Source organism: Tinamus guttatus, unplaced genomic scaffold, assembly GCF_059628265.1.
Source record: "Tinamus guttatus ecotype Peru unplaced genomic scaffold, ASM5962826v1 Tinamus_guttatus_pri_ptg000197l, whole genome shotgun sequence".
Lineage (NCBI taxonomy): Eukaryota > Metazoa > Chordata > Aves > Tinamiformes > Tinamidae > Tinamus > Tinamus guttatus.
In genome coordinates this window covers 4,153,523-4,179,494 of record NW_028288731.1, presented here as the reverse complement: position 1 = coordinate 4,179,494, position 25,972 = coordinate 4,153,523, and the positions used below count along the sequence as shown (strand labels likewise).

At 42.5% G+C, this 25,972-nt stretch overlaps 1 protein-coding gene across 1 annotated transcript in view; it reads left to right on the top strand.

The window, feature by feature from the left end:
• The window catches only part of INO80D (INO80 complex subunit D), a 29,464-nt gene extending 3,831 nt beyond the window's left edge, over positions 1-25,633 (top strand). Inside the window, 11 exon segments of the mRNA XM_088523730.1 lie at positions 4,171-4,266; positions 4,381-4,602; positions 4,605-4,626; positions 9,431-10,191; positions 13,085-13,193; positions 17,169-17,393; positions 19,393-19,502; positions 21,421-21,554; positions 22,289-22,506; positions 22,905-23,062; positions 24,023-25,633. Coding sequence (XP_088379856.1) covers positions 4,410-4,602; positions 4,605-4,626; positions 9,431-10,191; positions 13,085-13,193; positions 17,169-17,393; positions 19,393-19,502; positions 21,421-21,554; positions 22,289-22,506; positions 22,905-23,062; positions 24,023-25,191 — 3,099 coding nt within the window. The 5' untranslated portion in view covers positions 4,171-4,266; positions 4,381-4,409 and the 3' untranslated portion in view covers positions 25,192-25,633.
• The last annotated feature ends 339 nt before the right edge of the window (positions 25,634-25,972 follow it).

Genomic DNA, 25,972 nt, shown 5'->3' with positions numbered 1-25,972 from the left:
CCATCGCCTAAAAGGGTCTAGCTTGCCTTGAATGTCACATTCCAAGCATACATTTTCAAATGCATCTAATCACATGGTTTGATATACCCTAATATTTTCAGCACAGTGTTTTCTCAGTATTGCTAATTGAGTTTTTGGGCTGCAATGCATCGGGTTCTCTAATAGTGACCAGGCCATTGACTTCTCTGTAGGCTACGGAAGATGCCAGGTACCAAAGTTCTGTGTAATAAACACTCAGTCTGGTCTAGCGAAGATTTCCCCATGAAGTTTGCTACAGCAGCGGTTGTGTCACCAAGAGTGGCCTTGGCCCGTCCTGCGTGTCTCTGCTGCGCGGCCGTGCTTGCTGTGCTAAGTTTGCTGTTCTTCACGAGCCCAAACAGGATTTATTTTTACCAGAGGAGGAAAGTCTTGTTCCAGTCATCCTTCCTGGAATAAAAAATGGGAGAAGAGGAAATAGGAATGTGTTTCCAAATTTCAAATGCTAGTGGTGGGTTCACAGGAACATAAGAAATGCCCCGACTGTCAGTGGTTCCCCCATCTGGGATGGGGGGATAAGAGATGCACAAAAGCCTGGGAGCTTCCAGGTGTTCTCTGCTCCTGCTCTTTCTAGCAAGTGCATTGCTGCCCTCTTCCTTTTGGAGTTGCTCGTGTCGTAATTGTCTGTGAACTTTTCCGATGCCTATTTGAACCTGATGATGCTCTCTGTTTCCACAGCTTTCTGTGGTGGCAAGTTCCAGAAGTTCACTGTTCAAAATAAAATAAACTACTATTTTTTTTTATATGTTGTTGTAAATCAATCTCTTACTAGCTTTATGGAGCACCGCATATTCTAGAGCTGCGCAATTTGGTACGTGCCATTTATGTGTTTCCCTTATCCCCTCTTTTTATGATCTTTTTGTAAAGCTCAGTTGTGTCCCACATCAGTTGTCAGTGGCGCAGATTTCTGGACTCTCTTCTGCTCTTTGCCCTGTTCCTTCTGACTATCTCAAAATCTTTCACTTGGAAGCAGCTGTTTAAGAAGCTCCTTAAGAAGCAGCCTCTGGCTCCTCATTCATGGGTTGTGGCTAAAGCCAGCCTTTGAGCATATGCACATGCAGATTCTGTTTATGTTGAATCCTTCTGCAGCCTCAGTGCGAAGTCTAATTGCAGACCCTGAAACAGCTTCCAGAGGGCTTTGTACCCTGATATTTCTGCAGCAAAGTACAGCTGCCTTAATGTTTTGTCTTTTTTTTTCTGCTTTTTTCCTTCGGGGGAAGTCCATGTTTCCGTCATCTCTTACTGAATCCTATGGGACAAAAATAATTTTTCCCCCGCCCACTACTTAGCTAAGTGTAGTTTCAGTTCTTCTCAGATAAGTGGCATGTGCTGTGCTACTTACTTTTTATATAGCAGCAAAAGGCTCTGTTAAGAATGCCTGTTTTGCTCAAAATGAAATAACTAGTTCAGGTTAAATCGGGATCAACAGATTAAAAAGTCATTATAATGTATATATGGTATGGAAGTAAAAAGAAAAAGCTCTTTTTTGATTTAGTAAAAACTTATTCTCTGATCCTGCAGTATATCCATATAGTGCCACTGCCTTTCAGGGCCTCTGTGCAGGAGTTTATCAATAAAGATTTAATTGCAAGATTGAGAAAGTTGCTGCAGGTTATATACTTTTAAATAAGACTGACAGCTGGCTTTATTACCTTTCTTTTTGTTCCTCGTTCTGCAGTTGCTCTGTTCAGTCCCTTTCAGGATTTTTAACATGATAATATTTATATGAGCTTCTCTTAGTGTATATGTAGATTTAAAAAATCATGTTCAAGCTCATTGGCTTCCTTGAGGAACGTCGTCACTATTTTTGCTTATATATTTCACATCTCATGCCCTGTGCCTTGTAGCTTTCAGAAGGACGAGAGTGCAAATGCTATGCTGGCTTTGAGACAGTGAAGTTAAATACAAAAATAAGACTTAAAATTGCAAGTTAAATACAAAAACAAGACCAGGGACACAAGAATAAATCTGGGATTGTAGCGGCTGGGGAGGGCAGAGTAGTTTCCTTACAGAAAGCCAGCCGAGGAGCACTGGATAGTGCTGTGTACTCCTTGTGCTTTACTTTGGAAATGCTCTGCAGAACTCTCTCTCTTTGGCCTCTTGCTTCATAACCTCCAGGAAAGAAATGTTGCTAGTTTGTGCACAAGAGGAGAAGGTCGTTGTAAAAGTGAAAGAGTAAAAAGTAAAAGAACCTATAAATACAGTAGTAATATCTTAAAAGAAGGTGGTGTGTACCGCAGGAAGAAATAGTGAGCAGCACCCACATCATCCCATCTCTGCAAGGTTCACCTCTTCTTTTGAGGGTTTTGTCTTGTCCAGTATGTCACCAAATGCAAGCTTTGATTAACTGCTCAGAGGAATCTCAGCAAAGGCCCTTCTGTCAACTTCCTTCTATATGAGATGCAGTTAGCCAAGGTGTGTTTGATTAGTGCTGCTGGTGCTAATGGAGGAGGCCACCTCTCAAGCACATGGGTCACAACTCAAGTATGTTGGGCACCTCACCATAGCCTTTTCCTTTCCTTCATGTTACTGCGGGATAATGTTGAAGTGTATGTCAGGGTCCGCTTTATCAAAGGAGTCGGAAAGGATCATTTGTCTCTCATTAGACTAAAAACATGGTGATAGCTCCCTGTTTCCATTCCATATTTTTAAAGGCAAGGCACAGCCAGTCAAACAGTGAACTTCTCTGATTTTTAGGAGTCATACATCATGAAGGATCATGTCTAGTCGTTAGCTTCAAATGGGCATAGGATGGGTCCTTCCATGCATTGAGGGATATTGGAAAAAGTGATTGGAAGTGGGTTAGGTGATTAATGATTCGTTAGGCCACTTTATTTAAGTCAGTAACACTTTGTAGTGTATGTACCCATTCTGTATGCTGCATGAGTACATATAAAGCTCTTTCAGTAATTCTTAAGGGGCTTTTTAAGTTAAAAAGTACTGTCTTCTGTCCTCCTTGTGCTGCTAGACATAATGCTAATGAAAGTGCCTGGTTTGTGCTGTTTGCTGGGTAGGGCGTCAGAGGGCGTTTTGTTCTGCCACGGTGACTTAAAGGTGCTTTCCTAGATCCCCAAAAGTTGCAGTACTTGTCATTTTTTCTCAAGATGCTTTCTACAGCAGGAAGCGAAGGTCTCTTCCTTTGCAAGAGGAAGCTGCATCTTGCCTATGAAGTTTGTTGGCTCCCTCCTTGCAGGTTTTTCTTACCATTTTGGGCCTTTGGATGAGGTGGTAATAGGTACACTGGTCACATGCCTCTGATTTTTTTTTTTAACCTATTTTCTAAATATGACCTCCCCATGCAGTCCTCTGTGTGCTCTATAACACGTGAAGTGCAATATATGTGCAACTGAGTGCATACTGAATATACCCTATTCAGAAGAGCTTATTTTGGTGCTTCAGGTTGGCCTTTCTAGTAATAGCAGCCTTCACAAGCTAGGGTAGGAGTAGCAGAAGTAGCTGCAGACTATGTGCACTAGTAGATTTTACTGGAGGCTGCTTTGGTAAAAAAGGAAATGCTTGTTAATTGCTCCATAGTGGTGGGAAACCAAGAAGCAGCTTATGAGTTCATGGGTTTGTTATTTTGTTGATAGGAATCTGTATTATTATTAAAAAAAAAGTCTCTTGCAGAAATGACATTTCAGTCCTCCTGGGCTCGATAAGAGTACTGCTTCTGGCATTAGTAGTGCCACAATTTCCCTTAAACTAATCCAGGACATTTGGAAAGGCTCTGAAAAGTCGTGCAGAGCTCGGGAAGGGCTGCCAGCGGTGCCTGCAGAAGCGGTGGGTGCCTCCAAGGTGCGGAAGCTGTTCCCCAGGTGTGCTGAAGGCAGCCAAGGACAAGCCTCCCCGCACTGCTCTGCTAAATCTGCCTTTGAGCAGGCCGGGACAGTCGTTTTTCTACACAAAGGTGCTGGAAGAAAAGCATCCCTGCCGTCACACAGGTTAATGGTACCTTGCATTCAACTTGACAGCGAGGGATGCCATTTGCTGTGTAACCTTTTTTTCCCTGTGTTCTCCTGCTGGTTTCCAGTGAGCCGCAGGTGATGTGGCCACCTCTGGCCATTTCCTCTAGTGAGCAGTATGGTCCTATCTGCTTTCTCTCAACTGACTGCCTTTTTTTGGTATTTTCCATAGACAATCTGCTTCATCTTGATTCGTCATCATTCCAGGATACTGGTGTCCTTGGGGCTCTCTCTTAACATTGATATGGTACAGGAGATTTAAAATCAGGTATCGCTTTGCCTCCCTCTTTCCCACCAAAATGAAACGTGCGGTCTAGAACTGAATGTGCTTTATTTCCTTTATTTCCTTCTGTGATTTATCTTAATATTTTGCTTCTTTCAGCTGATGTTCACAAGGAATAGAGTCACGTGATGTATGAAGGCAAACACATACACTTCTCTGAGGTTGACAATAAGCCCTTGTGCTCGTATAGCCCCAAACTGTGCAAGCAGAGGCGACTCAACGGCTACGCCTTCTGTATCAGACACGTTCTGGAGGACAAGACTGCCCCCTTCAAGCAATGTGAATATGTGGCCAAGTACAACAGCCAACGCTGCACCAACCCCATCCCAAATCTGAGGACCGAAGGTGAGCTGCGGTGGCGCCTCTGCAAGGAGGGAGGTCGTTGGGATGCAGGCCTGGGTTTCCCTCTGCCATACTGCAGCGAGGAAGGAGCTGTCCCGAGTGGATTGAATTCCAGGATGTTTCTTTGAGGGTTTTGTTTTCTCATTAAGCAACTGTATTTTGTCTTCTGTGGGGAGTTAAGCACCCAGAAAGGAGAAGCAACTTGCTCCCAGGGAGGTTTTCGAGAGTTCCTTGCATTTCTCAAGCGCCCTGTAACCTGTGGATCAAACCTGCCGCGCTGTGCCTGCTGTTCCAATTAATGTGCTCTGTCACTTGTGCGTGCCCCTCAGTGTGCCTGCTTCTTGGCCAGCTGTGCCAAAAGCACACGTCCATCTACGTGTGCAGAGTGTGCAGCTGGAAGCACATTCCCTCGGGCTCAGGGAGCAGTGGCACGTAGGGATGAAGCTGGAGTTACAATTCAGTGGTTTTTGGTGGTGTATCGCTGGAATAAAATAAATATTACTGGGCAACAGTTCAGCCAGCTAGGAAGGTGTGTTGCCTTCCTTTCTTCTTTGCCTGCCACCCTTCTCCACCTCTTCCCTGCCTGAATGAAGATGCCTGAGGTGGCTGGGTTATTAAATGCATCATAAGAGGTGCATTTACTTGTACTGTACTTGAAACCTTTGGAGAACTGGGAATTCAAACCAGATTTCTTCCGTTTCGGCCTGTGCTGTAACTGCGGGGCCGTTCTTCCTTGCTCTGTAAGGCTGTGCGAACACCGGCCCCATTGGAAGTGCTTGGGGCGATACAGCAGAATTTGACTAATCTTGGCTACCAGGAATATATAACTTTAATTTCTCAGGGTCACCACTCCCGGTTTTGTCAGCAATACCGTGTTTGATGAGTGTGTTTAACTGTGTGAGGCTTGTTCTGTTACAAACCATAACTTCTTTTCCAACCTAAAATACGAACAGAGTATGCCCAGAAAGAATCAAACCCCTATGCACTGACCTTTCACATTATTAGCTGCCATTCACTAACCTTTCACATTATTAGCAGTGTTCCCACTGTGCCCTACATGTAACTTCCTTCTCGGCTCACAGCTCCCTCTCTTGTCTGAAACAACAGTTGGACTGTGCTCTAAATTAACTTGCACTTCACCTGCCATTTCAGTCGAGGAGACTGATGAAGTGAGGAGAAAAACACGAATGTTTGTCAAAAGCTGTAGGGCAAATGCTCAAATGGCACGAGATGAATAACTTTAAGCTGTAATTTGACAGTCCGTGGCTGTTCCTCGCTGCTGTGCAGTTGAGGCTGCTTAGAAATAAGCTAGCAAAAATGATCACAGAAATCGTTAGAGCAAATGGTGTGCTGTAATTTCAGATGCAGGTGCTGACCGAGACAGTTGCTGGTTACACAGTGGTCATAATTAAAAACAATAGAGATAATAATACTTAATGTCATTTCTTAGATTTTGTGTGTTCCCATGGAATTTGATATTTTTCTTTACACCTTGAATTCAGTTCACACTTTAACTTGAGAAAAATCAAAATGAATTTATTGAAGTGTGGTCATGACATCTGGTATATGTTATATTACAATAATTCAGCTGCGTGTTGGGTGTCACATTACAGTACTTGAGGGGGACAGCAGGTTGTCTGAAGGACAGAATAAACTTTTAATTTCAAATGAGGGAATGTGATAGGTTGAAAGAATATTTTAAAAGTCTGCCTCAGGATAGAGCTTAGTTTTAACAATAACATTTAGTGAATGCTAGTGATGAGCCCTGTGCCTGCTCTAAACTTTTTTTTTGCAGACAAACCTGTATCTTAGGAGGCTTTTTTTCCACACTCAGTTCAATACAAAGATGTTTGCTGTGTCTCATATATTCCCTTGTAGTTTTCAGTTTTCTGTGTACAGAATTGCCATCAGATGGTCATTTTGCTACAATTTTAAGCATGTAACTGTATGTGATCAGAAGCAGACTGTATGATGCTCTGACAGCTCTCTCCTAAATACTTCTGGAGATTATTAAAAAATAAGATGGCTTAACGGACTATATACATTATCTGCCCAAGGCCTCATAATCTGTCCATGGATAATTAAAAAAAATATCCGTTGACCCCACACAAATGATGGGATGTCATCAGCCACAAAACTGGTTAATATGCTGTTATATTATTAAATTTCTTTCTTATTAACTATTAACAATCTTCAAATTACATCTTTTAATAGCTCGTGGCTTCATTCTATTATCTGAAGTGTAGTTTCTTTATTCACTATTGTGCTTTTTAAAGAATACATACTGGATACAGATGTGGCCTTCCTCTTGACTAAGTCTTCTGTTTCTTTCTCGTCCAAATACATAAATAGCTGATGAAGTTCAATTAATTTTTTAATGATATTGCTGTTATAGTCGAGCTAGATTAAACACCATTTTCCCTCTAATTCTTCTCTTTCAAGACAGTTTGCAAATCCTTTGCTGATACTCTCCAGTTTAATTAGATCTTCCTCTAAATAAGTGTCAGAACCCAACACAAGCCTTGCTTGTACCGTGAAGTGGAGCTTAGGTATAGGTGGATAACCTCATCTTGCCCTGCTGGTGATGTGGAAGATTGTCCAGCTGAAGCTTTGGGAGCCTGCTTCCAGGTGCTATTCCAGTCTGGAAGCTGTTTAATCTCTCTTCTATGGAGCATAAACTCCTAATGGCTTCTCCCACACCAGCTGCAATCCAGAGAGGTTATTGCCTCGACTCGGCCGGACTGAGCCCGGTTCCAGCAGGGGCAGCCGGTGTCTGCACCAGGATCTGCAGCGCTGCCTGAAGTCAGAGCCAGGTTGGGCCAGGGCCGACTAAAAGGCCCCTGTGAAGCCTCAAGGCCTGGGAAATGTGGGGCAGAGGTGGGACCAGCAAGAGTCTGGCAAGGCCGAGCTTGAGCTGGTGCTGATAAATTCACTGTATGGAGAAGGCTGAAGGCCGGGGTTCTTGCTCCTTCTCATCTAGTGGCCAGGTGCTTTCAGCCTCCTCTGTGCTGGTGGGCAGGAGTCACCCTGCATAGGTTCAGAGCATGGGTTCGTCTGCAAGTGATCCGTATTTTCACTACACTGTAGCCTGGCATCCATGGATTTGCGTCCAGAGGTGTTGCCTGTGTGAGATATCCTTAGCATTCAGTGTTGCTAAGAGCCAAAGCTTTGCTCCCTCCATTTAAAAAAGATGCTGTCAGAGTTGCCCTTAATAGCATAAAACAGAGGGAATATTTACAAGCTAATTATCTTTTCATAGGCTTATTTATCTTTCCTATTTCCTTGCTTTCTCTTTGGTTTTCACAACGAAAGCAGGCCAGCTAGTTTTATCTGCTGGCTCTCGCACAAGCACAAAGTGGCAATATTTAAGGTATGAATAGTATTAGGGAAGGTTTCGTTAAAATTGAACACAACATATTACTAGAATTAGGAAAGGAAAAAAAAATATGTTTAAGTTTTGTATGTTTGCTTTTTTTTTTTCCTGTCATACTAAAAGCACTGTTCTAACTGATCTCAGCCCTGAGAGGACTCAGATTATCAGGAATGTGCTTAATTTTAATTATTCAGTTGTATTGACTTTCATGGGAGCTTTCTTGAGCCCTAGTTACCATGTTTTATTTTTAGAAGTGCGTCTCTTGGTATGTATCTCTCAGTGTGTATGTATGTTAAGGAATACCTTCCTGGGTATAGCCATCCCTGCTTCTTGATGCAGATGTCACCCTCAAATCTCCTCAAATCAGTGCCCTCAAATCTCTGTTTTCATTTATAAACCTCAGGCCTGCGATTCTGCAAAGACACAAACCTCATGGCTGGAGGGATGATACAGGGGCAGGAGAGTCTGCCTATGTGAAATCAAGAAAAGGGTTGGATCATATAGTTCTATCATCTGCTTGTTTTATTCAACCAAGATTAATTGCTTGCTTTTAAATATGTTATCTGGATCTGAAGTTGTCACTGCTTTTATCTCCTTTTATGCTTTTAATTTGCAAAACACACTTTCCGTTATTTTTTTCTATTTTTACTAACATGATTTAAAAGCTTTTTTTATTAATATTATTTTAGAAGAGTTTGAAATGTGTGTTTGTGCCTTGCTTGTGTACATACAGCATTGTGTAAAAGCTTTATAGCATCAGGGAATTTCTTTTAAACAAGATTTTTATATGAGGGCTATTCAGCTTGTCTTTTGGATATGATATGTTAAGCAATTAGAACTTAACATTTAAGCTACTTGCTCATCAAAGGCCAGTAGTGGCCCTTCTCAGCAGGGGCCTATATTCCCCATAAGAATCTCCTTCCAACTCCAACAAGTCATGTTAAAAAGGTGCTTTGTGTGAAACGTTAACTGGTGCCAGTGAAAGAACAGCCAAATGAAGCGGTTGTCAACGTGCTTTTTCTTTGGGAGCTTTTGAAGTGGTTCTGTATGATCAGCGTTAATGGCTTGAGTCCCTACTGCTTCATGGGTCAGATGGTCCCATTGGTTTTGTTTACTTTACTTTGTGAATATTTACCCTGTTAGAGAGTAAATATTTTGAATGGCAGTGTGCAAATCTCCTATGAGTAACGTGTGAGGAGTTTTATGTCTGGAGATTGCAAATTGTATACATTTTTGCTTTCTGTTATAGGCTGGAAACACAGTAATTATCTAATAATTGTATTAGATCATGTCTTCTTCTTATAAAACCTCTTGTATTTTGATCTGATTTCCCGTGATGCAGACATATGTAGGTTTCCCTTCTGTGATACCTGTTTTCTTCAGAATTTGCTTACAGGAACTGACTTAAGAACCTACTTTTTTCACTTTCTGAAGGTACTGCAACAGCCACCTGCAGGTACTTGGCTTCATACCGAAAAAGGAGAGGAAGAAGAAGAATGATCCCATAGAGGAAGTAAAGGTCAGGCACCAGATGGATGCTATGGCCTTCAGTCTGACTGTGCCCACCCTGGCCTTGAAGATGCCCAACGGACTGGATGGGATGTCCCTCTCCCCGCCAGGGGCTCGGCTTCCTCTCCACTACCTGGAGGCAGATTTAGAAGACCCCTTTGCTTTCAACGAGGAGGATGATGACCTAAAGAAAGGGGCAACAGTGAGGAAAAAGTTGCAGAGCAAGTTGGCTCAAAACCGGCAGCGCCAGAGAGAGACAGAGATTTTAAAAGTTCGCCAAGAGCACTTTAGCCCCCTTCCTGCACCTTTGCAGCAGCAGCCTCTGCAGCAGCAGCAGCAGCAGCAGCACTCCCATCTGCCACCCTCCTCAGCTTCGTTAAAGCCGGCAGGGCTACCGCAGGGCATCGTCTGCAAGTCACCTCAACCTCCCAACACCAGCCTACCAATGCAGGGAGTGGCACCCACCACACACACTATAGCACAAGCCAGGCAGTTGTCTAGCAAGAGACCTCTGCCTCTCCTGCCACCCACCAGGGCTCCTGTCGCGGACCCTCCGAGGACTGACCGGGTCCTAATGAAAGCCACAGCCTTCTCTCCGCACTCGTCCTGCATGAGCCGGCTACAGAGACTGGTGAAACTGTGCACTCGAAAACAGCAGCTGGACACTGATCTGTTTCCACACTTAGGTGGGTAGATGGCAAACAGGCTGCCTTTCCCTGCTCCTTTCGTTGCTTCCTTTCAGGACAGTGAGATAGGATCTTACTCGTCCTGTCCTGCCTTCCTGCATGCTCCTTTCCAGCTAACCGCAGACTAGGTAACTGGTGCTTTCTCTATCCCTGTTCTCTATGAAAGGCAGGCCCAGATCCACCACGCAATGAGTTATAGCATTTTTGTTGCATATTCCTCTTAACGTACTGTTAACCGTTTGGGAAGTCAGACTCCAGTGGTGAAAACGTCGCTCGTGTGACGCAGACATCATACAGAAGGTTTGCCCCCTGCATGGTAAAGACACCTCCACCTATAGGGGTGGGCAAGGCTAGATTGGATGTTTAATGTGTGACAAGCCTGGATTGCAAAATGAGTCCAAGCAAAAATTGGAGATTTGGCTCATCGTTCGGTGCTTATCCAGATTTCCAGGTGACTTGATTAGGAAGTTTGGAGAACGAGGATTTTTCCAGAGTGGGTACGGACAGTGGGTGTCTATGTACAGACAGGGTGAGCAAAAGAAACTCAGTGCCATTGTAGAAGTTAATTGGAGAGGCAAAGCCTTGTCTGCATTATCAATCCAGAAGCAGCTTCCTCCTTACTTACTTAGAAACCATAATGATCAAGTATTGCTACTCGAGCAATAAATATTATATGTAAATAAATACTACTGACCCTGTGGCTTATTTGTCTGATTGTAAATATATTCTTAGAAGCATTCAATTGTCTTCTTGTTCCCCCCATATTCCAGATCTGCCTTATTTTTCTGCTTAGTTTTAGATTTCAATTTTCCAGCAGGCAGAATGCTGAGCAAAAAGTTAGGGGAACAGAAGGCAGTGTGGTATGTTAGAACAGGAATGCTGGGTTTGAATTTCTTTTTCCTATTTATTTATGTATTTTTTTTAAGAGACCTCAAATAAATCTGGAAGTTCTTTGCACAACTGCTTACTTAATCACAAGCAACTGTAATTTTTGCTCTTTTAATTAATTCTTTTTCACAATGTGCTTTTAAGAGGTGCCCTTTGGCACTCAGGGTAATTTGACTATTTGTTCAGAAGATAATTAGCATCCCACAGCATGTCTGTGAAGGACGTGGTTCTGCCAAAATCCTCTTTGGGCCTATGTATCATGCAGTTTTGCTAAGGAACTGCAACTCCAAAATCACTTCCAAGTGTCACAGACCCAAAGGGATTAGAAAGTGACCTGCCTTTTCAGAGGTTACTTCCTGTGTTGAATATTTTAGATTCTCAGGTGGTGCTTGACCTGAATAGTAAATGTTTCCTAAAGTTGGCATAGTTCAGAAAAATGATTAGACCTATTAATGTACACTTATACAAATACTAGAATATATTTAAAAATGATTGTATAGGCTTAGAGTATTTTATATTTAGCACATTAGTAAAATTCAGTTAGCAACTAAGTGTAGAAAATGTATTTGTTATTTATTCATAACATGGCTTAACATTAAAGCCTGGTTGTGCTGATTGAGAAAAATTTAGGATTTCTGTTTAACAGCAGAATGGCACTATAGATAACTTCACAGAATCTTTAAAAAGATGCACTCAGTTTTAAGCTATGTAATATGTTATTCTTGTAGCTGCAGTTTTCAGTGTGGGTAGAGCTCCATCTGGATTAATTTTATTTCTTTATTTCTCCAGTGCCCATTGGAAAAGAAAGCCTCCAACCTCTGACTTTATTGTACTTATGTCTTTATCTACTGATTAAGTTACTTTTTCTTTCCATTATAGAAGTGTGGATGGTGAAAAATACTTAAGTTGAAAGTGTATTTCTGGCATTTTATCAAATGACTTATGCATTTGAGCTAAATTAAGATATCTTAAAGCTAGGTACTAAGAACTGTATTTTCAGTGTGTTGCTAATGTTCATGGAGAACAGGGTTTCTGATGGTGCTGAATGTTTTAAGTGTTGCTCCTAAATCATGAACGTGCTCCTAATAACTGTATTCCAAATCCACGTTTGTTTCTAACCCTTAAAGGTAACAAAAAAAAAAATGCTGGCTTACAAATGTGGCTGCATTTGCCTTTTCCCCTTCGCAGGAAGGGATCACCAAGAGCACTACTGGAGGTGGGAGAACAGGAGGAACTGCAGAGGGTGATGCCTCTGCTGAAATGTTCCACCTGAGAACTTCTTTCTGGCTGAGCCACTTTCTGGCTGTCCTGTTCAGTGTGAATATCTGCTGATCCTACTGTGTTGTCATTAAGGGAAAGCTTAATTGCTTAATGCAAGCACATGACTACTTGCATCTCTCAGTGCCCTTCTTGTGCTGTTTTATGCGTTTGGCCACCGATTATAGAGATAGAGCAGAGGAACATCCTGTGTAGCTGCATAACGTCTCTGTCCATGCTGCTCTGTCTTATGGTTTTCCTATTCTCCATGTGTTTTGGCAGCAGGAGCACAGGGGTTATATTGTGAGCAAAATGAAAGTGGAGTTATGTGACCTATTTAGATCATATAGTGTTAAAAATTACCAGCAGTCAGTTCTTCATGGCAGGGACCTCTCTCTTACCTCCTCTTTAAAGCCTTCCTATTTTCTGCATTTTCTGTAGGTAAGAAAGCTGGTGATTTTCCTTTCATTGATTATGGATAAAGAGGCCAATAAAAATGCTAAAGAAGAAAACTGGAGGAAAAAAGGGCAGTGCAGACTATTTGCACACAGTAATGAAACTGTTACCATAACTTTTCCTGGGTAAATGAGAGTGTTAAAGGATCTAATCAAACATAATTATGCTTGCAACTGTACCACACAGGCTTAGAATTAGCAAAGACCATTTGTCTGTAGTGCCATAGATTGTTCAGAGATTTATGTGAGCTGAATAGACTTTCATCCAGCTTTCATGTTTTCAATTCCTTTAGGGCTGGATTGGTCTGAAGACAGTGGAGAAGAGTTGGAGGATTCAGAGCAAACCTCCCCTTACCAGATTGCGTGGTCTATTCGAGAGACCCTCGGCTATGAAAGACACGAGTGAGTACAATTCTTTAGTGCTTGCACAGAATTTGATGCAATACATCATGTAAATGCAAGCTTTACTTCAAGTGGAGCAGTGGAAATTAAGCACTTGTTGGAACACTTTGCTGTAACAAAAGGTTGTTTGAACTCATTTGTTTGTAGGAGCTCTGAGGCAGCTTTCCGCCTTCTGTCCCAGCTTCCACCTGACGTGGAGGCCTTTGTGCAGTCTGCTATCAGAAGGATGCATCAGGAAAGAGTTTTAATCTTACTTGCCTACATTTGAGCTTAGTGGGATTTATTCATGGACTTGGTGCCTAGCTGAATAGTGGTACTTCCTGAATTGGAAAGAAATGGAGTTGCTCTTGTCTTTCTTTACTACCCTTTGTGAATAAGCTTAATAGTGAACTTACTGCATTGTGTTCCTTAATCTTTATGATAAATCTGCTGGATGTTTGTTTTAATGCATACCTTTATTTTTCTTTAAGATTGTGGTATTTCTTTTAATAATTAAGTGTTGAGTGCTGACCCCTGACAGATAGTTGGGAACATTGGATTGAAGTGTTCTGATTGAAGGGGATAAACACAGCATGTATCTGTATGTATGCACATGTCTCTATAGATATATTTAAACAAATGGAGATACTGGTATCAGTACGTGTGTGTATATATAAAAAACACACATGAACACACACATAGAGATAGATATATATATACACATAAATTTATATATACTGATAAGCCATTAATCTGTGAAGTCACATCCAGGTGTGATAATATGCGTACATATTAATGTAAATTTTAATACGGCATTTTAATAACCTCGAAGTTTAAACCACAAGAAAAGCTGTCGAGGCATGTTTATCACAAAAGCAAGTTTGGGGTCTCAGTAAGGTTTGCTTGTGGTTTCTTTCACTGTGCAACTAGACTTTTTGATACTACAAAAAGGCTCCTATTTGCATAATCTTTAAATACCACAGAACAACAAATTGAAATTCTGAAACTTGCCAGAACTTACCATCTTTAAAGGTTGTCTACAACATCTGAAAGACTTCAGTAAATCAAAGCTGAGTGGTAACATGCAGGCATTTGTTTTCCTTTTTAAAAGGGTGTTTGTTTTTGTCAGCTCTGAAAGACCATTGTTTTTAGGCAATCAGCAGTCAGAGTAATGAACCTCCATGAACATTAGTTCAACTTAAAAGGTAACTTTTAAACGAAAATGTTTTGGCAGAGTAGAGAGAATTGATCTTTGCTCTGCGCATGATAGGAAAATGTGAAGAAGTTTTCAGTACATCTTTAAAATAGCACATAATTTTGAAAGCAGATGATATGTCTATGAAATAACTTCCCTTGCACTCTTCTCTCCTTGACATTTGATCTGGCTCTTCCATAGATTCCTATCTCTTTGTCAAGTTCTAAAGGTCATCTCTGGGTGTTGTGTCTTCTGTTTGCTTTAACTTTCTTTGAATTCTTCCTTCTCTTTTCACATATTGAGAGAAAATACTACTCTGCCTTGACATTTTCTTTTCCATTCTAACATTTTATGCACTTCAGTTAGATGCTGTCTTCCCTGATCGTGATGGATACGTTTTTGTAGGGTGCTGGCAGATCTTGTGTTTTCATCACTCTGCCTAGTCTTAACTCTTTAGCAATCTACCTCATTTTGCTTATGGATAAGCCGTGACACATTTACTTGATTTCAGCCTTCTAAAACTTTCATTTCTACACTGCAGGCTTCTGTAGAGGTTTTTATTAACTGAAATGTTTTACTTTGATATTTTTTTTCAATAGGGTTGGTCTGTTGTTGAGGATGAGTTAGTTCAAACTATTCCTTAGGCAGCTTGGCTTATTAAAATGACTCTGTTTTACTAATCTGATAGTTTTAAACTGCTGGTTCCCAACTTAGCCAGCCAGCGATTTGTTACGGCTCTGAATCCTGGTGGTTAATGCTATCAGAAAACCTATGGGGGGATATTATTACACATTAGATTCTACTTTGTAGGTGATAAATGCGGCTTTGGAGAGTAAACAGAAGTTGGCTAAACTTGATTGTAAAAGGACAGCAATAAAAGCGCCTTTCTGTTTCAGTACTAACCTTAAAAAAATAGAGGAAGATACCATTGTACTAGGTCTCTGAGAAAATATGTTTGGATGATCTTCATGGCCTGATGTTAGTTTGTAACTCTTTGTAAAAAGAAATCAGTAAATCTACAAATTTGTTTAAATAACTCACCCTAAATTGGGTAACAAAATATCTAGTATAGCTGACCCCATCCGTTCGTGTGTGTGTCTATATATACATACACTTTTTTCCATTAATTATTAAATAAATATATAAAGTACATCACGATTATGTTTTTCTAATCTGGCAGTTTGTTCAAGTAGGCATTTTTCTTAAGAGATCTGAGAAATATATTTCCATTTCATCTTCACAGTGCAAATATTTTGAACATTAAATATGTTAAATACTTTTAGCGTGTTGCATTTGCTGCTTATCATTTAACTGTGGAGATTAACTGTGTGCAGTCTATGCTTCTTTCTAATAATCTCTGATCTCTTTTAACAGGCCGAATACATAGTGTGGTTGACTTTATGTGAAACTTCATGAAAATTTGTGCCAAGACACTGTTTGCTCATGGCGGGGTTTTGTGGGCTGTCTTTGAGGAGATGGATGCCTTTTGGAAATAGTCTCTTTGATTTAGCCCGAGTGTGAATGGAATAAGATTTTCCAGAAAGAAATGTAGATATTAGCTGGAATTGCCATGTGGGGACGGGTGTCATGTTCCCGTCTTGCAGAGGGCTGTTTAGTGGCCTGACAGAGCTGGTGTTTATACCAAATCCCAGGGATGTTTCACTGTTTCAGGATTTCTGCTTCATTTATCTGAACATGTTGACTGCTTTGGATGGTCTTGTTGATGTGTTTGGGATGAGCAGGAGGATGGGAAAAGGCTTTCATTAGTAAACAGAGAACCTGATCTGTCTTTCCTCTGGTTATGGCTTCGCCCTGGTTTCCTTCTTCCCTCAGTTCTTCTCCATGTGCTATAACTCAGCTTCAACTCCACAACTGTGAGAAAATCTCCTTACAAAATAATTACTGGTACTTTAGAAAGAAAAGGAGGAATTTATCCCGCTTTTGGGATTTGGGATTTTTTGGGAAATCTCAGTCTTTGGGATTGGGAAATTTGCTTTTGGGAAGTAAACTGGTGCCATTATGGGAGCTCTGCTGGTGTTGCCTCCTTCACCAGCTTTGCTGTTGCCTGCCTTGAAATGGGATTTCAATCCAGGCTTATTGACTGTAAGAGTTGTGGGGTCTTGTTTGTCCAATAAAATTTCTGAGATGCTTTCTGGTCCCTTCAACAAGAAAGCTGAAATAACGCTATTAAAGTTGTAAGCGCTTCATTGGTATAAGTATGAGACTTTTAAGTGTAGGTATATGTATGCATAAGTAGGGAGAGAGTGCAGGGCCTGGTGCTAGGTGTGTGAGCATGTGTTTTGGTTTAGGAAGGAAGGCCCTGCCTGGCAAAGCCAGAGGAACCAGAACGGTCACTGGTTTTGGTACTTGTAGCATTTTGACCATTTTCTCCATTGTGACCTTTCTTCAATAAATTTCCACTACATAGTCCCCCACTCTTGTCCTCTCCACTAATGGCACTTTGATTTAAGAGTTTGCCTTATTTGCTGAGACATTTACAGTAAATAAAGGTTAACAGTATAGATTTTTTTTTGAACAGCAGGCTGCAGACATTTAAATATGTCAAACCCAATGATAAATTGATGTAATCTCTAATAATGACATACTAAGAAGGGTAAGTGTCTCCAGGAGTTCAGAAGGGATCCTGCCCTTGCAACTTACAAAGCACCAAAGCATCCCTGCTGATTTCAGCCTTGTGGGGCTGGAAGATGGGTGCCAACTGAATGATCATACCAAAATGCCAAGGTAGCTTCCTTAAAGAAAGAAATAAAGCCCATCTGTGTTTGTTTCCCCTCCTTCAGGTCCGACGACGACAACGCGGACGACAGGAGTTCCAGGGTGACCAGACTTTGCACTTACTTTCAGCAAAAATACAAGCACCTCTGCCGCCTGGAGCGGGCAGAATCTCGCCAGAAGAAGTGCCGGCACACGCTCCGGAAAGCCCTGCTGCAGGCGGCCAGCCGGGAGCCGGAGCGTGCCGGGCAGCTCCTGCAGGAGCTCCGCAGAGCCGCGTGCGGCCGAACCAGGTGAGCCCTGGCTGCGCCGCCGCCGTAGCCAAAGCCCAGGGCAGGGTGTGAGGACGTGGGGCAGAGTATCCAGCAGGTGAAGTACTGAACTCTGAAACTGGGAGCCACACACCAGGCAGAACCACCCTGATGTATAAATGCCTGCCAGGAGAGGACAATAATATGGTGTTTTCCATGAAGACGGGCATTTTTCAGCGTTTTGAATGTTGCAAAACAGGGATTACCTGTTCAGCAGTACCTGGGCCAGATGTCATAAATGCCATATGATGATTCTGTGGCCCATTACAATTATTTTTTCATAATTAATCTATGTATTTTGTCTGGCTCCAAATGCCTGACACTAAAGTCCTCTTCCTTAAAAAGTGTGAGGCCTGGTCTGCAGTTCTCCACTGCAGTTCAGGTTTCTTGCTTCAGACAACTCTAAAAAAAAAAAGAAGGGGAAAAAAGTCTGTACCTCCTCTTAGTTCTCTCCCAGCTAATCAAACTTATGCTCACGCTCTCCGTTAGATTTAACTCAATCTAACATTAAAAGAAACTCAGCAAGAAAATAAATTCCTTCTAACAACTCTGAAGGTTACCTTCTGTGAGAATTCTTTCCAGATAATGTCAACATCCCTCCAGCTCTTGACATACTGAGAGTTGCATGGTTCATATTTATAAAGACACAGAGCAAGTCCAGGCCCTGGCGTTATGTCTGGGGTACCAAGAGCAGCCTCCTTCTGCTGTTCTGGTTTTGCTTTGCAGCAAGTCAGACCTTGGGAGATGTGGAGGAGCAGGAAGGCCGATACAGGGGGTTGCAAGTACGGTCTGTTTCTGGGGTGCTTCTGTCACTGGGCACCGCGCTCTCGTTCCTGACATTTGAAGGGCAGTAGAGTGGTGTTGGAAGAGCTGCTTAGATGTGCTTAGAAAAGCTACATTACTAGTTTATGAAAGTGCATGAAGGTCTCCATACCGAAACTACAGCAAAAACCTTGCCAGAATTAGCAAGCTCTTCCTGGGTTTTTCATTATTAAGGAATTTTATTGCACAAAAGGATTAAATTGTTTTGGATAGACCTGCAAAGCCAGGTATGCCTGTCGTCACTATCCTAGTTAAGTAAAGTAAGCACAATCTTTTGAGTTACAAAGCGTGTCATGGGGCAATATTACTAACTAAAACTTTGCTCAGCCAAAGCGCAGTTGATGACAGTAATGGCAGAAGGAAAACAGGCCACAGAAAGCCTTTTGTCAACCTAGAAAACAACATGAGGTGAAATTCAGCCCTGGGATCGCCAGCTTTGTCTACACCAAGGTGACAGATGCCTCGAGAGCAGGCTGTAACACCAAGCGAGCTGTGCAGTGCTTGCAGTACTCATCCTCACTGCTGCCTGGTCGCCTGCTTGCAGCTCAGGCTCAAGGCGCCGAGGAAGCGCTCGGCTCCGGCACGTCCTGGGGCCTGGGCTGCAGCGCGGTGCCGAGAGGAGCTGTCAGCCGTGTGGAGCACGCTCAGGCTCTGCCGCTCCAGAGCTGCGCGCGTCTGAGCACGTGCTTGCATGTAAGCTCTGGGGGTGCTCGGCATGCCTTGGTCTATGGACAGGCTGGGAGGTGCACTGGACTGCCCATGTAGGCGTACCCCCTACATCATGTTCTAAAGGATGACCTTGTTTTAAGGATCACCTGTGAGGACCCTTACTCACTGCTATTCTGGGTTCTTGCAGGGGAACATAACATTTACATGGTAGTAGCACACAGCACCTCTCATTACAGTTAAGTCTCTGTTATGTTAGATGCTGAAATAAACAATAATCCTGTTACTGCAGTTGGACCTTCACCTTTCATTGACAGCTCTTCCATATCCCTGTTTAGAGTGTGCTAATTCTGTGCACCCATCTAAATCATGACACACACACACGTGTGTTAAAATGTTTCATCGTATGATGCCATGTTCAGTAGAGTAGTTGTGCTAGCTACCTGCTGGAACTGGGATGTTGACTCCAGACTCTCTTATGCTTTTGTTTCAGCACAAGCCAAGCCAAGCCGCAAGATGCAGAACCAACAACATGTAGTGGGACTTTGAAGGGTGAACAGTGCACTAACAAGGCCCTTCCATTCACCAGGCACTGTTTTCAGCGTATCCTCTTAACTCCCTTTGGGAGCTGCATGCAGGAGTGGAAACACTTATGTTTTTGGGGAGGGCAGGGTTTTTTTTTTGTTTGTTTGGTTTTTTTTTTGCATTGACAGGTACAGTATTACAGAGGAAAATCTATTTGTTAGCATCTCATTATTTATTTTGCTTTTAATTTTGCTGTGTAATATGAATGCAGTAGGCAGTGATGATGAGTAGTTTGTCATCTGTGAGTAGTTGGGGATCTGTCATAGTCACAATCTGCTTTTGTAAGCTGTAGTTCATGTGCTAGACACCTCTGCAAAAATGATCCCCTCTTTCATGACTTGGTGTCTACCCCAAGGGCTTTCAAACAGCTCTTAATAGCATCCAATAAAATAGCTACTTGTGAAGAGTTTTTGTGGGAAATAAAAGGAGTATCACAAGGTTTAGAAAGATGGCTTAGACTGACTAGGAAGATAGAAAACTTCTATTGTGCATCCTTTGAAGGAGCAAAATAGAAGTCCCCGAATCCAACTTCAAGATGAGGAAGGATCCCTAGTGCCAGGGATTTCAAGAAAAGTTTGAAAAGATGCAGAGTCGATGCATGAAGGTCGCAGAAAGGAGGGAGTGCACTAGATACAAGGTTGGAGTTTGAAGTCTGTAGACAGACAAACCTCCGGCCTGGAATACTTAAGAGTTTTGCAGACTTTCTGTTTTAGCTGATAGCCTGTTTCCTTGTGTTGGAGCATTTGTTGTTGACGTTTTAAGTGACTAGTGCTTAACCATTCTAGTTCTTATCAGAGAGCAGCACCTTTTCAATCTTTTTAGTGTGCAGATGCTTCACAGTTTTGCTGTGGAGGTGAAGGAGCTGTGTAATGAATTTCCTGAGGAATAGGCTGTTTGGTTTGTTGCAGGCCTCGTAGAAGCAGTCTGCAGAACAGTTTGAAACTACCGTATGAGTGCACACTGTGGTGTGTAGATTCACTTGGTAGTTCATTTGGCTCCTGATTTATTTTTATTTATTTTTAATTTAAGCTTGTCAGGGTATGTACAGCAGAAGTCAAGGATAGTGATTTTGCATTTCTGCCCACAGTTCTGCCCTCTGTACTTTCTTCTCAATGAAAATAGTTTCTCCTAACGAGTCTTAGTTCTGGCTCATCCATCCAAATCTTTGCCTGCTGCAGCTTTCCATTTTCTCTTCGTCCTTTCTTTTGCATTTTTTCAACATACGTAGGGATGTTGAGGTAACGTTCAACCTACCTGAGAACTGGAGATAGAAGAGGAGCTTCTAATACTGTTTGAAGAAAAAAAAAAAAAAAACACGGTGAAATATATGTTTGATTTGCTCTAAGTCTAGAAACATTTTCACTCCTGCAGGGTTTTTTACTGAAGGAAATCTCAGCAAGCTTGCGTTTGGATTTACTTGACCTTTCTGTCTGATTGCACATCTTTTTTTTCAGAGGAGCAGGAAGGATCTTGAAACTTCTTTCTGTGCTCTAAAGATAAATGGCAAGAATATACCTTAAACGATGGAAGTAAGAAAATACTCTTTCTTTAATGTTTCAGTATGGATTGTCATTAGTCTGTTAGGAAATAGTCTTGTTGACTATATTGCTCCAACTGGTACTATTGATCTATTGATTAAGACTCCAGGAAAGGCTTCTTTTTGCTAAGAACTCATTAGTGAAATAGCTGCTTCCATAAAGCCATCTCAATATAAAATAAAATCATTAGAGATTCTGCATGAATGCAGTTTTTCACTTTAAAAGTCAGGTTTGAGCCTTACCTAGCTTTGAACTTGAATAACAAAGTTAAGGTACTCATTAAAAGTAGCATCCATGGACAGATAGAGTTGAAGACTCTGATCTTTATCAGGCTGATAAATCAAAAGGCGTTTCTCCATCGTTGTCTCGTGTGTTATTCCTGATGCAGAAATGCACAGATATCTTATTGAACCGTTCTCAGCAGCTCTTCTCAAGTTGCACAGCCAAGTTTGCAGATGGTCAGCAGTGCTCTGTGCCAGTTTTTGACATCACACATCAGACACCTCTGTGCGAAGAACATGCCAAAAAAATGGTAAGTACAAAGCCCAAACTGTAATTATTTCTGTGGTTTGGGATGATGAAGAGTTTTACCCTCAGTACTTCTGTACTCTCCTGGCTGCTAACTAGCAAGTTTACTAAGTTTACAAACTGAAGAGTCCATTTCCTTGCACTTTTCTTAAGTGGGTAAAACATTCCCAATTAGTATAAAGTATGTTGTAAAAGCCTCTCTATGCTTTTGGAGATACGATAAATTGTACATGAAAATATGCTTTGCTGGAAGAAGAAATCAGACCCCTCTCCTAAATAGAGAAATAGAAAAGCTTTTTGAGTGATCCGATGTTCAATTTACCTGGGCTCACTGCTGGCCCTTGGGTCCGAATGCAGTGTGAGTGTGGTATGTTCAAAACAGTGTTTCTCAAAAGTTTCTAGTTCATGGGACACACTGTTTTCCAGAGGAAGTGTGATGGTGCAGTTCTGACTTACGTAGGATTTGCTACTTTTTAGTGATTTTTTTTTTTTAAGTGACACTGAAGGATCCCACATTTTTTATACCTCAGTTTGGTCTATGTGTACTATGCTATTGGGAAAATAAGTTGCAAAGAAGCAACTGAGTTTTAATATGCTTCTTTGCATGAAAGTTAGCAGTTGGTTTCTCTGGCATTATGTGTGGATTTTTGTAGACTTTCAGAACGTCTATGAAGAAAAATAAGGAAGATCGTATTTGTTCCTAGTGTATTCATTCTGCTACTGCTTTACCTCCCCCAGGACAATTTCTTGAGAGGGGACAGCTCCCGTAAAGTTCAGCACCAGCAGCAGAGGAAACCCAGGAAAAAAACAAAGCCGCCTGCACTTACCAAAAAACACAAGAAAAAGAGAAGGCGAGGCCCCCGGCGGCCCCAGAAACCCATTCCTCCTGCCGTGCCCCAGGGGAACCTCACCATGCCTGCCAGTGTCTCACTGCCAGTAGAGATGTCCCACATTCGGTAAGTGGCAGCTCTAGCTTCAACACTGGAGAGGAGGACTGTAGGGGAGTGTGATGTTGCTGTGATGATCAACATCTGGGTAAGGAGGTAGTTTCCTTGTGACTACTTAAAAAATAAGAACTTAGAGGAGTTACTTTTAGGTTTCAGCAGTGGCTGAATTGTAATGGATATTGCTCTTGATGCCTCATCTCGTGTGTTTAATCTCGTGTATTTAATCAGCAGACTAAATTTAAGCATCCTAAACTTTCCAAAAACAGGTTTTTTTTCCTAAGTGATTTTTTTTTGTAAAAAAAAAAAGTACGTTGAGGGGAAACATCATTATAGATGGGTGTTTGTTCATAGTTGTCATTTGGAGGAATTAAAGTTGAATGCTGAGACTAGCAGTACTTTTTGTGCAGGAGCCCCTCCACACCAGAGTTGAGTGCAGATGAGCTGCCTGATGATATCGCCAATGAAATCACAGACATTCCACATGACTTGGAATTGAATCAGGAGGACTTCTCTGATGTCCTGCCGCGGCTGCCTGACGACTTGCAGGATTTTGATTTCTTTGAAGGTACCACTTTATTTTATGCTAAAGTGAACACAGACAGTGTGCTGGAGAAGTGAGTATTTCTGAAACATGCATTTTGAGGGGTTGCTTGCTTTCCCACAGAGGTAATAACTTCTAGACAAGGGAGCATGCATTTATCCTATTGTTTCTGAGGTCTGAAGAAAAACAGACTTCAAGAAGACTGGTGTGTAGTTCTCTGCTTGCAATTAGTGCTCTGGAAATCCTAGTTGGTTTGGTGTTTCAATAATTCATTTTACTTATTTTTTTTTTCTGCTTGTCACTGTTGCAGTTTAATCAAGCATGCTCTCAGTAATGGCATCTTTCTGCCATCGAGTGGGGCTGGAACCACAGTCAATGCTGGCATTTTATCAAAGGGAAAGAGAGTGAAATCTGTAAATACATTTTTTTGAAACTTGCTTTTGATCAGGACAGTGTCTGAATTTCTGGATTCCAAAGTTCAGTATCTATCATAGATATCAAAGCTTAGAACAGACCAGAGTTGGGATATGTGATTTCTTTTCTTTTTATTCCTTTTTTTTTTTTTTCTGGTGATCTGACATGACATCAGATTGAATCTGACTCTAAATTAACCTATGTTATACTGATTGATATGTGATAAGTAGAAGGGGCTAAGGGGCTTTGTACGCTATTGGGATTATCACAGCATTGAAGAAATTCTTATTTGAGCATTTTTAGTTTAAGTGTGGGAGGCAACTTGTATTATGTGGAAGAGGAACGGGGGGAGACAGTTTCCTTTGAAGAGGATGGTTTAGTTTCTATTTTTTTCTGCCAGGCTCACCTAGTAAACGCTGGAGAAGGAGGTTTTCTCTATGCCATGAGGTAGTCCAGAAGCTTATCCTTCTCTGCAGCTCTGTACTGAGCTGTTACATCGTGTTTGCAGAGCTCCAATGCTGGTCTCAGCTTGGAAGAGCGCTCTAACTGCTGGTGTCCCTGTTTCTGCAGGTAAAAACGGAGATCTCCTTCCTACTACAGAAGAGGCTGAAGAACTGGAACGGGCCCTGCAGGCTGTAACTTCTCTTGAGTGCCTGAGTACCATTGGCGTACTTACACAGACAGATGGTGTGCCAGTTCAGGAGCTCTCAGATAGAGGGATAGGGGTGTTCTCTACAGGTGCCGGAGCTCCAGGAATGCAGTCCTTGAGTCGAGAGGTTAACACGGATCTGGGGGAGCTGTTGAATGGGCGTATAGTACATGATAATTTCTCCGGTCTGGAGCTGGATGAGAACTTGCTCCGTTCTGCTACCTTGTCCAACCCACCTACGCCCCTGGCAGGGCAGATCCAGGGGCAATTCTCAGCCCCAGCCAACGTCGGCCTTACTTCTGCCACTCTGATAAGCCAGAGTGGCCTTGGGGAGAGAGCCTTCCCAGGACAGTTTCATGGACTTCACGATGGCAGCCATGCCTCCCAGAGGCCCCACCCTGCCCAGCTGCTGAGCAAGGCAGATGACCTGATCACCTCACGACAGCAATACAGCAGTGACCATTCACACTCCTCACCCCATGGAAGCCATTACGATAGTGAGCATGTGCCGTCTCCCTACAGTGACCATATCACATCCCCTCACACCACATCCTTTTCTGGTGATAACTTGGCAGCTACCTTCTCAGCAGAGATGCCCATCATGGCACAGCACTTGCTCCCAACTCAGCTGGATGTGCCACTTAGCGGGGTGGTCAACCCCAGAACTCACTGGGGGAATCTTCCTGTCAATCTTGGGGACCCCTCTCCGTTTAGCAACCTTCTCGGTGCAGATGGCCACCTCCTGTCCACCTCCCTGTCCACACCACCTACCACCTCGCACTCAGAGACCACACAGCCTGCCTTCGCCACTGTGACCCCCAACAGCTCCAGTGTGCTGCCGGGGTTACCGCAGACCAGTTTTAGTGGCATAGCTCCTGCCTCCGCTGAACTCATGGCCTCCACCTCCCCCAAGCAGCAGCTCCCTCAGTTCAGCACGGCCTTCGGCCACCAGCTGAGCTCCCACAGTGGCATCCCCAAGGACCTGCAGCCCAGCCACAGCTCCATAGCTCCTCCCACGGGCTTCGCAGTAACCGGTGCCACCGCCACCAGTACCAATAATGCATCCGCGCCCTTCACCACCTCCAACTGAGCTTGTCTGCCTGGCTCTGTGCAGGTAGATGGGGGACCTGTGTTTTCTATCTTTCCTTTATTCTTCCTTTTTCTTTTATTTTTTTCTGTCCTCCCCTCTTCTTTCTCCCCCCCCCCCTTTTTTTTTAAGGGGGTTAAGAAGAAAACCCTTGCTTCAGTACTGACCAGGGTTAGCCCTCTGTGAACCTTGCTGTTGCGTTCACATGTGCTTGTTATGCACCGGTGCTCATTTCTTGCAGGCAGGTTCACCGTTCCCCAATAATTCCGTAAGGATACAGCACACTTACTGGATGTGATTGATCTTAGCAGTAAGACCGAGAAATGGGAAGATACCTCAGATTACTGATGCATGTTACTGTTTCCTAGGGTTCGGATCAGTGCTTGCCATCCCATTAGCGTCTGGTAGGAAGTTTTCTAATGGGCAGAAGTCTTTCTCCTTTTTTTTTTTTTAATATATATATATATACTGTTTTTTTTTTCCAAAGGTAGCATCTGGCATGGAAAACTTGGCTGCACATATTGATTTGAGAATGGTGCATTGAAGTCCTAAATCAAGACCATGGTTCAAAGATGAATTTTGACAGTTTCTTAAAATGGTCTCTTGACTTCCTCTGTGTGCGCGTGTGTGTGTTTGGGGTGCAGGGAGCAGCAGTTCCTTTTCTTACTTTGTTGAAGAAGTGGGAGTTGTCCCCTCCCAGAACTGGTCATTGTTCTTATTGCATGCTGACTTTTATTTTTGATTATGATGATTTTTAATTCACTGAACAGCAAGGGGATCATCT